The sequence below is a fragment of the Myxine glutinosa genome, chromosome 8, assembly GCF_964187855.1.
Source record: "Myxine glutinosa chromosome 8, kmMyxGlut1.1, whole genome shotgun sequence".
NCBI lineage: Eukaryota > Metazoa > Chordata > Myxini > Myxiniformes > Myxinidae > Myxine > Myxine glutinosa.
The window spans coordinates 72,179,317-72,194,952 of record NC_136268.1 but is presented as its reverse complement, the minus strand read 5'-3'; the positions used below and the strand labels follow the sequence as shown (position 1 = coordinate 72,194,952).

General features: G+C 44.5%; 1 protein-coding gene across 4 annotated transcripts in view; it reads left to right on the top strand.

Annotated features, from left to right (window-relative positions):
• Window positions 1-15,636, top strand: part of LOC137415012 (receptor-type tyrosine-protein phosphatase kappa-like) — a 566,119-nt gene that overhangs the window by 416,762 nt on the left and 133,721 nt on the right. For all 4 annotated transcript variants that reach the window (XM_078783392.1, XM_078783391.1, XM_078783393.1 and 1 more), the window contains one exon: window positions 4,410-4,446. In XM_078783392.1, coding sequence (XP_078639518.1) covers window positions 4,410-4,446 — 37 coding nt within the window. The remainder of the gene's footprint in view (window positions 1-4,409; window positions 4,447-15,636) is intronic.

The following is a 15,636-nucleotide window of genomic DNA, read 5'->3' as shown; positions in this document are numbered from 1 at the left end:
CTTTGGGGGGACACTAGGAGTGGATACAGAAGCACACTCTCAGGAAGGAAAAACTGGGAATTTGAAAAGAAGTGGGTTTCAGGGTGGAGGAGGGGGAAAGGTGCAGGGTTAATGGAGGTAGAAAATATCATGGTTTTGGATCGGTAATAATCTGAGATGGTGGCGAATGGCTGTCTTGAAGACCTGGAGGAAAGAATGGAATTGAAAAGAATGTTTAAGTTGGTGTTGTATAGCCCCGGACAGTTGTCTCGAACAAGCCCATGGCACTGAGACAGCCGATAAATTTCCCAGGAATGACCCAGAAATCCCCCACATCCAGGATGGTGTACCCACACCTTCACAAAGTCAGGGCCAATACAAAGTTAGGGAGAGAGAGAAGAGAAGAGAAGAGAAGAGAAGAGAAGAGAAGAGAGAAGAGAAGAGAGAGAAAAAAAGAAAAAGAAAAAAAAAAGAGAGAAAGGGCTGGTACATGAGGACCGATCGACACTCGACCATGAATGTGCTGCCCTGACAAATCCGGGCAGCAGGGAAGAATGGGGAAGATTTGGCCACAAACCTGCGTTGGGGGGTTACAACCACCACGAAGAGGCATCCCCAATAGTTACAGTATGTGTAAGTAGGTTCCACAGGTGGCAAAAAGAGCAACGAATGAGTGGAGATGAACAGTGATTCTGGGTTTTGGGAGTATCACCAGAAGGGGGTTGCTGGTGGACCATGTGCACCCTAGTAAAACCTGAGGATGACAAAGCATGGAAAGAGTGAGGATAAAAAAATAAAAATTTACTTTTTAAGGCCATTTTCCCTGCTAGAGCAGGGATTAGCCTTGTGGGCCCCATGACAATTGTCATGGTTCCATTTTTGAGGCAATGTTTCTTCATGGCTGGATGCCCTTCCTGATGCCAACCCTATTATTCGCCTTTTATGACGTGCAGGGGTACAGTGTACCTCTTATAAGCCTGGGCACTCACCGGCACATTCATCCCAGCAAGCTGGTACTCAATTTGCCGACCTCGGAAGGATGACCGGCTGAGTCAATTCCCCTGGCATTAATTCAACGATCAACCGGGATTCAAACTCAATATCCTATGATCCCAAGCCAGCACCCTAACCGCTAAGCCAACACCAGGCTTGAAAGGGTAGAGAATGCAAGACCATAAAGGAGGAGGTAGAAGCCAAAAAGACCACCTTTTTGCTAGTTGAACCTGTGGTTTAAAAAACGTCGACGTATTACTGTACCATTTTAAAAACAGGTGCAGACAATATCCAAAAATATACATTTGATTTCAGGCTGCTCTTATGAAACTAGCCAGTTGGATCGTATATTCATATATGTGGTATACATTATATATTAGATACAAATTTTTGTGAAAGTAAAGTTTGAGCAAAATTTTCTTGGTTAATTATAAGGTTAGAAATTACGAAACTGTTCTCTTGATTGTGCTGTCGAGATGCAAATCAATTTTCCATTTGGGTCACACAAGAGCAATATTTCTGATGAGATCTTGTGCACCATCTCAGCATACACTTATTCTGATGGAATTATCCTGCGTATTCAAAGATGGAAGATGGAAAAGATATATGGAAATGCTGTTGAATACAGAGAATGAATGGGATGGCAACATAGAGAGTAACCCAGTTTTATGACCGGCAGAGACGATAACTGAGAAGGAAGTTGAGGAAGCGATAAAAGCAATGAAGAGTGGAAAAGCGGGAGGGCCGACGGGAGTTGTGGGAGATATGTTGAAGGCAGCAGGAAGTTGGGGTGTGAAGAGAATGACAGAGATCTGTAATCTGGTGGTGAAAGAAGGCCGCATTCCAGTGGACTGGGAACTGAGTACCCTCGTCCCTCTATACAAGGGGAAATGTGACCCTCTGAAGTGTGGCTCGTACCGAGCGATAAAGTTATTGGAGCATGGAATGAAGGTATTGGAAAGGGTGTTGGAGAGGAGGATAAGGAAGAAAGTGAAGATCGACGAAATGCAGTTTGGATTTATGCCAGGAAGAGGAACGACAGATGCGCTTTTCATTGTGAGGCAGTCGCAGGAGAAGTACATGGAGAAGAGGAAGAAGTTGTTTTTGGGGTTTGTTGATCTGGAGAAAGCATTCGATAGGGTTCCACGCAAAGTATTGACATGGGCATTGAGGAAGTTAGGAGTGGAGGAATGGTTGATCAGAGTAGTGATGGCAATGTACAAAAGAGCGCGCACAGCTGTAAGGACGAAGGATGGGAACAGTGGTGAGTTTGAGGTGAAGGTGGGAGTGCATCAGGGGTCTGTACTAAGTCCACTACTATTTGTAGCTGTGATGGAGGTGCTGGCTCAGAACGTAAAGGAGGTTTACCGTGGGAGTTGTTGTATGCAGATGATCTGGTGTTGATTGCGGAAAGTATGGATGGACTGAAGGGAAAGATGAACAAGTGGAAGGAATGTATGGAGACAAAAGGTCTGAAGGTGAATATCAGAAAGACGAAGGTGATGGCAAGTGGTAAAGCATGTGGTGAGGTGGAAAGAACTGGGAAGTGGCCGTGTGCTGTGTGCAGGAAGGGTGTCGGAGTGAACTCCATTCAATGTACAATGTGCGCTGAGTGGGTTCATCAAAAATGTAGTGGTCTAAGAGGGTCATTTACCAGTGTGGCAGCTACATTCAAATGTAAGGTGTGCACAGAGGGAGCTGCAGATGGAGGAAATGTTGAGTTGGATCTTGGAGACGGCGTGAATCTGGAAGGTGTGAAAACATTTTGCTACCTCGGAGACATTCTGAATGGAGAAGGTGGAACAGACTCGGCAACGGTTGCTCGAGTGAGATGTGCATGGAAGAAGTTTCGGGAACTGAGTGGCGTGCTGATGAGGAGGAGAGTGTCGCTGAAGCTGAAGGGAAAGGTGTATGCTGCATGTGTGAGAAGTGTTATGATTTATGGGAGCGAGACATGGGTAATGAACGTAGAGCAGCAACGAAGGCTGGAAAGGGTGGAAATGCGAATGGTTCGATGGATGTGCGGAGTATCGTTGAGAGAGAGGAAGACGAATGATGAATTGCGAAAGATGATGGGAATATTGCCTGTGATTGATGCTGTGAAGAGGAACAGGTTGAGATGGTTTGGTCATGTGTTGAGGAAGGATGAAAGTGACTGGTTGATAAGAGTGATGGAAATTAATGTAGAAGGAAGTAGAGGATGGGGAAGACCGAGAAAGACTTGGCTAAAGATGGTGGAAGAAGAAATGCGGGCAAGGGGGTTAACAAGGAGAGATGCAGAAAATAGGGCAAAATGGAGAAGATTGTCATGGGGACCGCAAGGCTAACCCCCGCTCTAGCAGGGAAAATGGCCTTAAAATGCATGTTGTATTCCAGAGCAGAAACTGAATGTTCTGTCTGCTCAGTACCACTAATTCTGTGATTTCATCTTCATGGTGGAATCTTCAATAAAAGTTATTTCACCGGCACTGATTGAGCAAACAAAAGTCACCTTCCCCTCTGAGAAATGCATCCCTTTGGAATATTTTTCTTCGGTAGGGGTTTAACCCAACCTATCTACTTCGGTAAGGGTTTATCTAATTGTGGTTTAAATTGAGCCATTCGCTTTCGTTCTCGAAAACCCGCGCTCACAAACGAGAAAATGCAATTCGACTGTGCTGAATAGTAAAGGAAATTGCGAACATAAATTTGCCTGTCACAGTGTTGCGTTTTCATTGCAACTCTAATTGACATGTATCTGTCAGATTGAAAAAAAAAATCAAACAATTTTACGCTTCCTTTCATTGCCTCATTGCTTCACAACAAAATTTGGTTTATCGGAGACTTGAAAACCATTTATAAACTCTGTCTAATGTGAAGTAGCAGCAGCCTCCCATTTCTTGTCACCTCCATATAAACGGATGGTGTTCGGAGTGGTCGTGGTTGGGTTCATCCAAGTTGCTTTTTTTCATCCAAGTTGTTGGTGAATCCAATTGATGTGAACACATTGCAATAGTTCAATATTTTCTGGCTCCACCCAAAAGTGAACACAATAGAGCAGTAGAGCACCGTGGGACTCTGTTAGATGCTTTAATCAGAGAGGTCACTTCAACAGCTCTATCGATCGATTCACAATTAGAGCCTCGGTTCTTGATAACGGGGCAGCACATTGTGGATTGGACTTCTTATTTTCATAAGCATTTGCATGGCATCCACTGGCCTATTGAATGAGTTAATTCTGAAGCTCAGAATGACCTGTCCTTTATTTTCTTGCATTTCAAAGACCCCTGGCAGTATGCAGCGCAAACTCTCACACATTTCTCTTACAAGACTGCATCTTGAGCTTTTACCCTTTATGATTTGACAGGCAAATGTGATGCTTCATAATCTTGCATAAAAAATGCTACTACTTGAGCAATGTACACATTTTGAATCTATAACTTGTTTTTTTTTTCCAGGGTTATCACAGACCACGTCATTACATTGCTACACAAGGTAAATGCCAATAATTCTGAAAATAACATTTAAATTCAATGTATGTTTCCATTTAAAACAAATTCAGACTTTTACCTTTGGCAATAATTAATTAAATGCGCACTAGCAATTATGTACATGTATTCATGGTAGAAACAATGCTGCCAATATCATTGTGTTAAACCGACAATCATTAACTCTACTTTGGATGTAGTCTACTCGTCAGATTTTGCAAAAGTCCATTTGTTGTTTATTCCTGAAAGATCAGGAAAATTACTTTGGAATAATCTTAACTGTTTGCTCAAAAGAAATATTTCTTCAATTGCTGGGTTTGGATGTGTGATGATGTATTGAAATTCAATATTGTTGAAGAGTTTTGTGTTCAGACACCATTATAGAGGTTGGCATGAAGCTGAGAGGAATACACACTCCCCTCTGAGGTGTCTAGCCTAGGTTTGAATCCCGACCGAGCTATAAACTAGACCTTAGTTAGACCTTAGACCTAGCTCGAAGTTAGGGATCCCATGGTGTCCTTTGCAAAGTCATCCCCAGCACCCTGAACAAGTTATCGTGCGTCAGACTGGCGACTCACCCAGGTTTTTAACCGTTGCAAAATAAACTGATTTGGCAGAACCCCTGGGAGCAGAACCAAATCTCTGTAAAAGAGAACGTTACATGAATGAATGACTACTATGACGAAATGACAAAGTATGTGATTTCATTGCCCATAGTCAGTCTGTAAACTCGAGTCTTGCAGGGCAAAGTTCATTGCAGCCAAAGTATTGATGAGTTATTGACAGGCAGTTCTATCATGTGTAAAAAGACCGATGTAGAGATGGCCTACAGGGCATTTGGAGACGTCCCATAAGGTTACTCGGCGGCGGCCCACAGGGCATTCGGAGACGTCCCGCAGGGCATTCGGCGACGGCCCGCAGGGCATTCGGAGACGTCCCGCAGGGCATTCGGAGACGGCCCGCAGGGCATTCAGAGACGGCCCGCAGGGCATTCGGAGATGTCCCGCAGGGCATTCGGAGACGTCCCGCAGGGCATTCGGAGACGGCCCGCAGGGCATTCGGAGACGACCCGCAGGGCATTCGGCGACAGCCCGCAGGGCATTCGGAGACGTCCTGCAGGGCATTCGGCGATGGCTCGCAGGGAATTCGGAAGGCTAAGCCAGGCATTCTACAAGGTACAGTGAAACCATGCCCTTCAGGCAAACATTAGGCCCCTGATCACCGAAGCAATTGGATAGCTTGGCTGCTCAGAATAATTTGGTTGATTGAAATTGGAGACTAAATGATCACCTGGGAAACAAATCGTGGTGCAACACCTGCTTCCAAAATTAGGAAGATTTTTTTATTGAAGAACATCTACAAATAACATTGCGATTTTGAAATGTTGTACAATTATAATATCTCCCTTGAGCAAGTTGCACAGGAAGAGACATTAATCCTGGGCAAGGCATTCTGGGTAAAACCAAGATGCTGCCTAGCTGAGTCATGTTCTCTGTGGAACAAAGGTGTATCGTTAAGTTGCTTGTGAAGGAAAACATCAAATGAGCTGGAATTCCAGAAGGCTTGTCTGCACAACTTGGTCATGCATGTCTTTGACGTAGTTGTGCATTTGGTGCCTTGACATTCAACAATATGGCGATGAATTGGTGAGCTCGATTTTGTGCTTTCTCACATGTAACCAATTCCTTTCACTCACGCAAGCATAAGTGTGTTCAACAGCTAATTTTCGTGAATTATTAAATGTGAAATTTCATATTGAACTGCAAGACAGTGTTGGAAGCGCAGAAACAATTATTCATTCTCACTAGAATTGCCAAAATGTTAGAGCTAGGTGGGTGGAGAAGAATTTCACATTTGATCAAAACGCAATTCATGTGGTCATTGTAACAGAACTCCTGCAACACTGCCAGAGGAAGGGAAACTAATTATTGAAGAAGATTGTAACATTTGAAGAACCCTGGGTCCATTTCACACTAGATTTTTTTTTTAAACGAACCAGCATGGATTGGAGACGTTCTTGTTCCCCAACCACCAAAATAATTTAAGATTCAGCCATCATTGGCCAGAAAGCTTATGATTCAGCCATCATTGCCCACACCTCGTGATTTCCTCCTCCTTTGCGCCACTCATGAACATCTGGATGTGGTTGTTTACAAATTATATAAAAAAAAGAAATGAGGTGTCATCAAATGGCTGTGTAACCCTCCCAATTAATTATATACAGATGGCATCAAGGCACGACAACAGCGAAGGAAAAAGTGTGTATGTGTAGCAAGGGAATACCTTGAGAATAAGTTTCATCAACCCTTCTGTACTATTTTTATTTACATCATTAAAAATTCCAAGTGAGCTTTGAACTACCTTCAGATCTTTTTACTCTCATGAAATTCTAAACCCAAAAAAACAAATGGAGCAACAAACAATGTTTCTCTTGCACGTTAATTAAGAATAACACAATAACAGGTCTAGTGGCAGGCAGCAGAATCCCCGTATCCATAGTAGTTTACAAGTCCGGTTTATTAAATTAGAATAACGAGGCAAGCAGTGGGCACACGCTTAATAAATTGATAATAAATGATGAAATGCTCAATTTCTCTGAGACATCTGACGTCTAAAGAAAGAACGAACAATATTCTCTCGGCAAAATTTGAAAAACATAAATGTCTCCTTTCCATAATGAACAATGATCATTTGAAGACAAGGCAGCTGTTCCAAAATATAAGACTATCCATTTAGTTGTTCCACAAAATTAGAATCACTTGTGTTTTATGTCAAGATACAGAAGAAACTACATTGGCACTTGGCAGAGAGGATACCTCCACCAAGCTCAAAAGTATCATTACGTTTGTGAGGGGGTAAGCAATGCAATACCTTAGTCCAGGTAGAATTGTATTGGTAGTGTGCTCCGAATGGCACGATGAAGAAGAAGAACCACCATGTACCATAAGTAGGGTGTCCGTTTGACCCGATGTCGTGTAAGAGTGTACCTTTGTCCCCATGATGAGGGGTGGGGTTATGTTAATTAGTTAGGGATTAATGGTAAATCCCCTATATGTAAATCACCTCTATTTTTTCCCTTGTTCCTTATGACACACACCACACCCACCATGCACTCTACACCTTAAATAAACCCCAAATAAAAGTACCCGGAAGCAGGACATTGAGCTTCACCAATGATACCACCGAACACCATCACACAAGCAGGCAGGTCCGTGAGGCCACGCCCGGAAGAGGAGTGATTGGTCCAGTATTGTCGAGCGATGAGAGGGACTCGCTGTTAGGAGCACGCATGGGGATCGTCGGATGATGTCAGAACCTTGAGAATAAAAGAGGAGTCCGGACATTTTGACCTCTTGCATGGGTACAGTCATTACGAGCAGACGCAGTTTATACTCTCTTGCGTGAGGGTCATTGAAAAGGAACAGTCGCATATCACCCTCTTGTGTGTTGGGACATTGGTCACGAGCAGTCACATATACCTCTTGGCTTTGGGGTCCGGTGAAGAACAGTCAAATTCATTACCTCTCTTGGGTCCTGGCTTTGGTGGCGAGCAGATGTGGACATTTACTCCTCTTGCGCCAGGGAAATTGGAGTCGGCATTTTATATCCCTGGCTTTGGTTTTCGACGATCGTGAGGATGGGTGGTCGCGGCTCGTGGGCTCTGGTGCGCTTGGCCCGTAGCTTTGTGATCGCTGAGGGCCGTGCCGAGTGAACCGGAGAGACCGCTGTGCTGTTTGGAGAAGACAACGGGGAGGGACCTCTGCCTGCTCGGTTTGCGTACGGAGGCTGGAGTGAAGAAACTGCGCGCCCAGGGCCTGTGTGTTTCCTGCGCACAGATTGCACACCCAGGGCCTGTGTTTTTTTTCTCCCACGCAGAGACATGGGGCATGTGATGATTTCCGACAGGGTTCAAGAGCAGCTCAGAGCGAAGTACCAAAATCCTTTGGTTTTTTTGTTTTTTTTTTAACTTTCGTTCTTTTATATTTCCCCTTGTGTTGTATACCTGTCTGTATGGCGGGGGGGGGGGGGAGGGGGGCGAGGGGGGGCTCTCCATTTAGGAATCTTGGTTTACTGTGCATTTCATGTTCCCTGGCATTTATTTTCATTAAACATGTTTTTATTGTACATTTTTATTCCGTCTCTGCAACTCTGATGGGGGGTTCTTCCATTGCCCCACTAAGTGACGGTGAGGCCGACTTCTTATCAGAGCATGTCTCTGGAGACTCTGTTCCTCCTACTGACTGAAATCATGAATTTCATGATTTTCTTTCGTTCTCTATCTCTCATTATCTCTCTCTCTCTCTCTCTCTCTCTCTCTCTCTCTCTCTCTCTCTCTCTCTCTCTCTCTCTCTCTCTCTCTCTCTATCTCTATCTCTATCTCTATCTCTATCTCTATCTCTATCTCTCTCTCTCTCTCTCTCTCGCTCTCTCCCGCTCTCCCCTGCTCTCTCCCTCTCTCTCTTTGGGACGCATTCAGGAGGGGCTTAATTGCAGGCACCAGGGAGTGAAATCTATGTTCACCAAGATGATAGTAGGTTGTAGATATAGATGCTTCGACACCATTGTCGTTCCAACTGCGAGCAAGGTTTTTCGTAAACTGGAACCAGTTATTCTTTGCAATGATGGTCAACTTCCGGTCATCTCTTGGTGTGGTGATCGGCCTCGTCCATAATTATTTCTCCATGATGCAACAACATGCCTGGTATGTGGCTCTTTAAAGATGTGAAATACTGTGGATTGTGAATAGCCGATTTGTCTGGCGATATCTCACTGTGACTTTCTATCATTGGCGAGTGCTGTGGCGACTGCTTTTCTCGTTTCAATGATAACAAGCTTCCTTCCCATGACGAGACACATTCATACAGTACAGAACACATGCATAAGGAGACCTCACAATCATTATACAGTAATGAGATATTAACTGAATTCAGATAGGTATCTCAACTATTCTAATTATTGTCATTACAGAACTGGCCACTGATTTTATTAGAAGTAAATTTTCAGCATTTTTATACATTTACTGATATAATATTGTTAAATCTTTCTTGATATGTCAAAGAAGAGTTGAGCACTTGATCATTTATAAACGAATTATTCAGCACGTGCCCGGTTCTCACTACGTGATTGAAGTGTATCAGGCGAAGGCCAGTCCAGTAATGGCAAAATGTTTAATCTCCATTCAATACTCACGTTACAAGCCAGCCACCATCGCACCCGATCTTCCGCTCGCCCCACCCCTTCCGGGAAGCCCAACCTTGCTCCGATCAGGGACATCTGCCAGAATACCATAAAGCACAATATGTTACATTCCTTCCTTCTTAAGCTTACACAATCATATCTAACATACTTCCAATTGCACTCATCACAGAAAAATGCCCCTGTGAACCACACCAATCATTTGCAAAGAAATATGGAGATGATAAATCCCACCCCCAACATCCCAAAAATCATGCACAACAATAAAACCAAATATTCGAGGAAAGGTAATTAAAGATCACAAATCCAGTTGGTTAGGGGTCTTCTGGAGCGAGAAGAGCGATGGAGCACTTGCTCTTCTGTTGATGCCACAGGAGGTGATAGTTCACTTTCCTCCGCAGCAGGAATTCCCTGAAAAGCATCCTTGTGAGGGTCTTCTGGAGCGCGGCTCTCTGGAATTTTATGTCTGTTGCTCCATCCAGGATGGTCGTCCTGACGGACGGTTCCAGTGGATCCGGTTTGGCACTGGTTGAATCAGAGGATGCCAGTCTCATTTGTCTCCTGACATTCCAGCCATCCAAGAGTTTCACGATAAGAGACTAACCAAATTTCTCCAGCCGGACTCCCCCCCAGCCAACGATTAAAATTGAGCACATATACGCGATCTTCCACATTTTAAAAAAACCTCTCCTTTGAGTGACTGTCATGCCAGGACTTCTGCTTCGCTTGGACCTTGCGGACCTTTGCATTCCCATCCGGCTGTAACAGGTCCAGGTGGGCCCTCAACCTCCTTCCTATCAGGCAAAAGCTCCGAGGGTGACCTCCCAGTGGTCGAATGGGGTGTTACGTGGTATTTGAAAAGTAATTCGGGCCACTCTCGACACGATGCTACCCTGACTGAGCTTTGACATACCCCTCTTGAATGTTTGCACAGAACGTTCAGCCAGACCATTGGACCCGGGATGGTATGGTTCTGAGGTAAGATGGATGATTCCATTGACATCCACAAACCTACGAAATTCACTACTAGTGAATGATGGGCCATTATCTGACACAAGAGTCTAGGGTAATCCATGGCTAGCAAAGGACGTCCGTAGTTTGCTGATGGCTGCTTCTGATGAGATTGTTGTCATGGGTTGCGCGTCCATCCACTTAGAATAGGCATCAGTAATGACCAGGAGCATTTTTGCTCAAAAATGGCCCTGCAAAGTCAATGTGTATATGCTCCCAATTTTTCTGGGGCCCTTACATTGGTGGTGGCGCCAGCAACTTTGCATACGCCTGACACGCGGGGCAGTTGCGAACTGTCCCCTCGATATCTAGATCAGGATTTGGCCACCAATCATTGCTCCGAACAAACGCCTTCATTCACACTATTTCAGGGTGTGCCTCATGGAGCATTTCCATCACTCTAGATCTCCCTGGAGGGCACCACAACCCTGCTACCCAACAAGATCACATCATCTTGAACGCTCAGTTCAGGTTTGTGCAGTGAATATGCCTGGAGCTTTGTATCTGTCAAGACAGGCCAACCATTGGTTATGCAGATGCACATGTGACAAAATAGGGTCCCAATTCATCCACTGATGAATCTCTTCAACCGTTACTGGCGAAGAATTTAAGAATTCCATGAGGAGCACAGAATCTTCTGGAGTGTGTACCCATTTGGGGCTGTCCCATAAAGGCAAACGACTCAAAGCATCAGCATGCCCCAAATCCTTGCCTGCCATGTACGTGAATGTGTAATCGTACGCTGCCAGAATTAGTGCCCAACGTTGTATCCTTGAAGAAGCTAATACAGGCACTCCTTTTGCAGCACTGAATAAGGTCTGCAGTGGCTTGTGATTATTGGTGATTTCAAAATGCACACCAAAAAGATGTGAGTGGAATTTCTTTACCCCGAAAACCACTGCCAGACCCTCTTTCTCAAGTTGGGAGTATTTTTGCTTCAGCTACTGCCAGGCTGCGCAAAGCAAAAGCGATGGGTTTTTCTGTTCCATCTTGCATATGATGAGATAACACTGCCCCAACACCATATGGTGAAGCATCACATGCGAGTAGTAGGTCTTTCTTGGCATCATAATGCACGAGAACCTTAGAAGAACTTAAGTTGTTTGGAAGCCCTGAATGAATCATCTTTCTCTGAGCTCCACTTCCAAATGGCTTTTTTATTTAGCACAGCATGGAGTGGTGCAAGTACTGTTGATAGGTTGGGTAGAAAACACCCATAATAAATCAAGAGGCCCAGGTATGACTTCAGTTCAGACATATTCCTGGAAACTGGTGCTTCCAACACTGCTCGAACCTTGCTAACTACAGGGTGCAGCTCCTCTGCATCTATCCTGTAGACCAGATACTCCACCTCCTTGGCCTGAAAAACACATTTTTCCTTGCGCACAGTTATCCCTGCCTCTGACAGCCTCCGAAGCACTGCCTCCACATTTTTCACATGGTCAGCCTCTGTCTCCTCTGAAATTAAAATGTCATCAATATAGACACAAACGTGTGAAATACCCTGTAAAAGAGTGTCCATACTGCGCTGGAAGATGGAAGGTGACAAGGAGATCCGCAGCAGGAGGCGGGCATATCTGAAAAGGCCACGGTGAATATTTATGGTTGTGCAATCCTTTGATGCCTCATCCAAAGGTAATTGCAAGTAAGCACTGCTGAGATCAAGTTTTGTGAAAGTCTGTCATCCATTTAAGGTGGCATACAAATCCTCAATCCACGGATCGGATAACTGTCTTGTCTTGCCGCTTGTTTTACAGTAAGCTTATAATCACCACATATGCGGACTTGGCCATCACCTTTTAGGACAGGCACTATTGGAGCTGCCCAGTCTGAGAACTCTACTGGTTATAAAATTCCTTCTTTCTGAAGGTGCTGCAGCTCGAGGTCTACCTTCCCTTCCCCTGCATGGCATCGGGCACCGGCCACGGTTTGAAAATTTTAGGCTGAGCTAATGGATCCATATTAATTTTGGCAGTCATGTTCTTCACTCTGCCTAGTCCACTCTGAAAAACCTCTGGGTGTTGATCCACCACGGGCTTGTGGGATGCTGATATACCAATGTGACAAATCTCGGCGCAATTCAGCTTGAACACTCTCAGCCAGTCCCGCCCCACGATACTTGGACCCATACCATCCAGAATCATGAGAGGTATGGTGGATCTCTAGCGCCCATATTGAACATCAACATTAATAGTTCCAATCACTTTCATCAGCTCCCCAGTGTAGGTGCGTAGAACAGCTCCGGATTTGTGGACCACTTGAGCTTTAGACCAAAGGTCTTTGAAAGACTTGGCACTCATCACTGAAATGGAGGCTCCAGTATCAATTTGCATTTCAACAATTTTCCCATCTATGACAAAATCTGCTTCCAGGTGGTGTATCACCCTATTCCCAGAACTGACATTACACATGCAATAAACGTCGTCCGAAACCTCCCCATCCTCGACTTCAGAATCATGTTGCACTACATTTGTTGCATGTTGCCCTTCCTGTTTCCCAATTGGCTTCTGGGACTGCTTCTTTCTACAAGCCTTGGCAATATGCCCCACACGGTGACAGTAATTGCGCTCAGCATCCCTAAACTGACATTCATCGGGCGAATGGAATATACTGTAACATCGGGAAAAATTCCCCTTTGAACTTTTGCCCCTGCTCTCATGATGGGTGACCCCGCTAACCCAGTTGCCAGTGCTGGTCATTCTCCTGAACTGCTTATACTGATGGTTGTAGGCCTGAACTTTATGTACTTTTTCTTCCCACCCTTGGGGAAAAACAGGCATTTATTGCCTGAATATCTGTTGCATTTTTAGCAGCAACCTCCATGCCTTGAGCTAAGTCCATTGCTTTTCTGAAATCTAAATCCCTTTCTGACAGCAACCTCCATTGAATGCGCTCATCTTGGACCCCGCACACCAGTCTGTACCTGAGCATTTCCTCCAGTGTCGCCCCAAACTCACAGAAATCCGACACGAGCCTCAGATCAGCAACAAAAGCTGTGATTGATTGTCCCGATTTCCAAAACATCGAATTGAATTTGAACTTTTGTACAATCGGAGACGGTTTGGGATGAAGGTGTTCTTGCATTAGTTCACAGAGTTCTTCGAAGGTTTTGTCAGATGGTTTGGCAGGCGACAAAACACTACGCATGAGGCCATACCTTTGAGATCCACAAACACTGAGTAAACCAGCCCGTCGTTTGCCGGCATCTTCCATATCATTAGCGATGAAGTACTGGCCTAGCCGCTCCGTGAATTGGGCCCAGTCATCAGCATCCGCGTCAAATTCATTAATCTTGCCGAATTGCGTCATGATTCACCCCAAAATAATTCACAGAAAGTTAATGTACTTGCCAATTTATCCTCGTCGCCAACTGAAGTGTACCACGTGAAGGCCAGTCCAGTAAAGGCAAAATGTTTACTCACCTTTCAACACTCGCGTTACAAGCCAGCCGCCATCACACCCGATCTTCCGCTCGCCCCACCCCTTCCCAAAAGCCCAACCTTGCTCCCAATCAGGGACGTCTGCCCGAATACCGTAAAGCACAATTCTAATTTTATTCACCAGACCTGTATGTGGTCTACCGCATGGTTATCAGTTTTTTATTAATGGTCCTCACAACAGAAGAGGAAAAGGAACAATCATCAAACACTGGCTGGTAACCAAGGTGGTGTAATTAGCCATTGTAACACTGGGCCCTTGAGAAAATGATGTATCGTCTAGTACTTTGGCTGCTGCAGATATGCATGAGCAATGTGGTACTTTGGTGCAGAATAGCATGACCAATGTGGTGCTTTGTTGGTGCAGATCGGTATGCCCATTTGCAGAGGTTTTTAGAGAGGTGCTGTCCTTTAAATAACTTTTTGCAGTAAAAGAGCCACACTTATCCAACTACTTAATACGTTAGATATATAGCAGATAAAAGAGAAAGTGAGGATGTCATTCCGTCACTAATCCAGTGAGTTAGAAAAGGGTATTTATTCATTAATTTCACATCGTAAGGACATGAGCAAGTGATTTTATTTCTCCTAAATCAAGTAACATCGACCACTGCATCCAAAATTAGTGACATCATGTTACATCCCTCGTTGCGCAATTTAGTGGATTGGAAACTGATTTAGTGCTTTGTGCACATGAAGTTAGTTGTGTTAGCTCACCTGGAACGAAGTTCAGGGGAGCTCATGTGGTGGCGCGTCGTCCATCCGTCAGTCCGTCCATCCGTAAACACTTGAAACTTCTTCTCCGAAACCGCTGATGGGATTGCGACCAAATTTGTGCAAATGATATTTGTTGTGTTGTAACTAAAATTTGTTCACAGCATTAAAGAATCACGGTCTAAGGGGGCCTACTGGGGATCAAAGTAGGTCCAGGTTGGACCCCCCCAAAATAGGAATTTGCTTTTTCCTCTGAAACTACACACACTATTTCGATGAAACTTTACCACAGTCTTCATCACCCGTGATGTACCGAAGTTTGTTCAAACCATTAAAAAAAAATCTGCCCATTTGGGGGTCTATGGGAGGGGGGGGGTGGGTTTCCCCACAAAATCGGTGTTTGCTTTCTTCTCAGAAACTACACGCACAATTTCGATGAAACTTCATCACAACCTTCATCACCCATGATGTACCAATGTTTGTTCAAGGCATTGTAAAAATTGTGGACTGAGGAGGTACACTGGGTGGGAGGGAGGAAGTGGGGAGTTGCCCCCCAAAATAGGTATTTTTTTGTTTGTTTGTTGAAAGTCTTATGATTGTGTTAGTATGATTCTACATGGTGCCCTGTCTTCTAGCAAGCATTGAAATTGGTTTAAAATACCCTTAATCAGTGCAGTATACTTTATATTCTGCCAGGGGTATTGCCCCTATGTATATTTTTCCAAATACATTTTTATCGAAATACTCGTTAATAATACAGTAACGTGATTTGCCTACAAGGAATTGAAATGCCCAATGAGGTCATTAGGCCCACTAATCCCATGCAATGGTTGCCAACC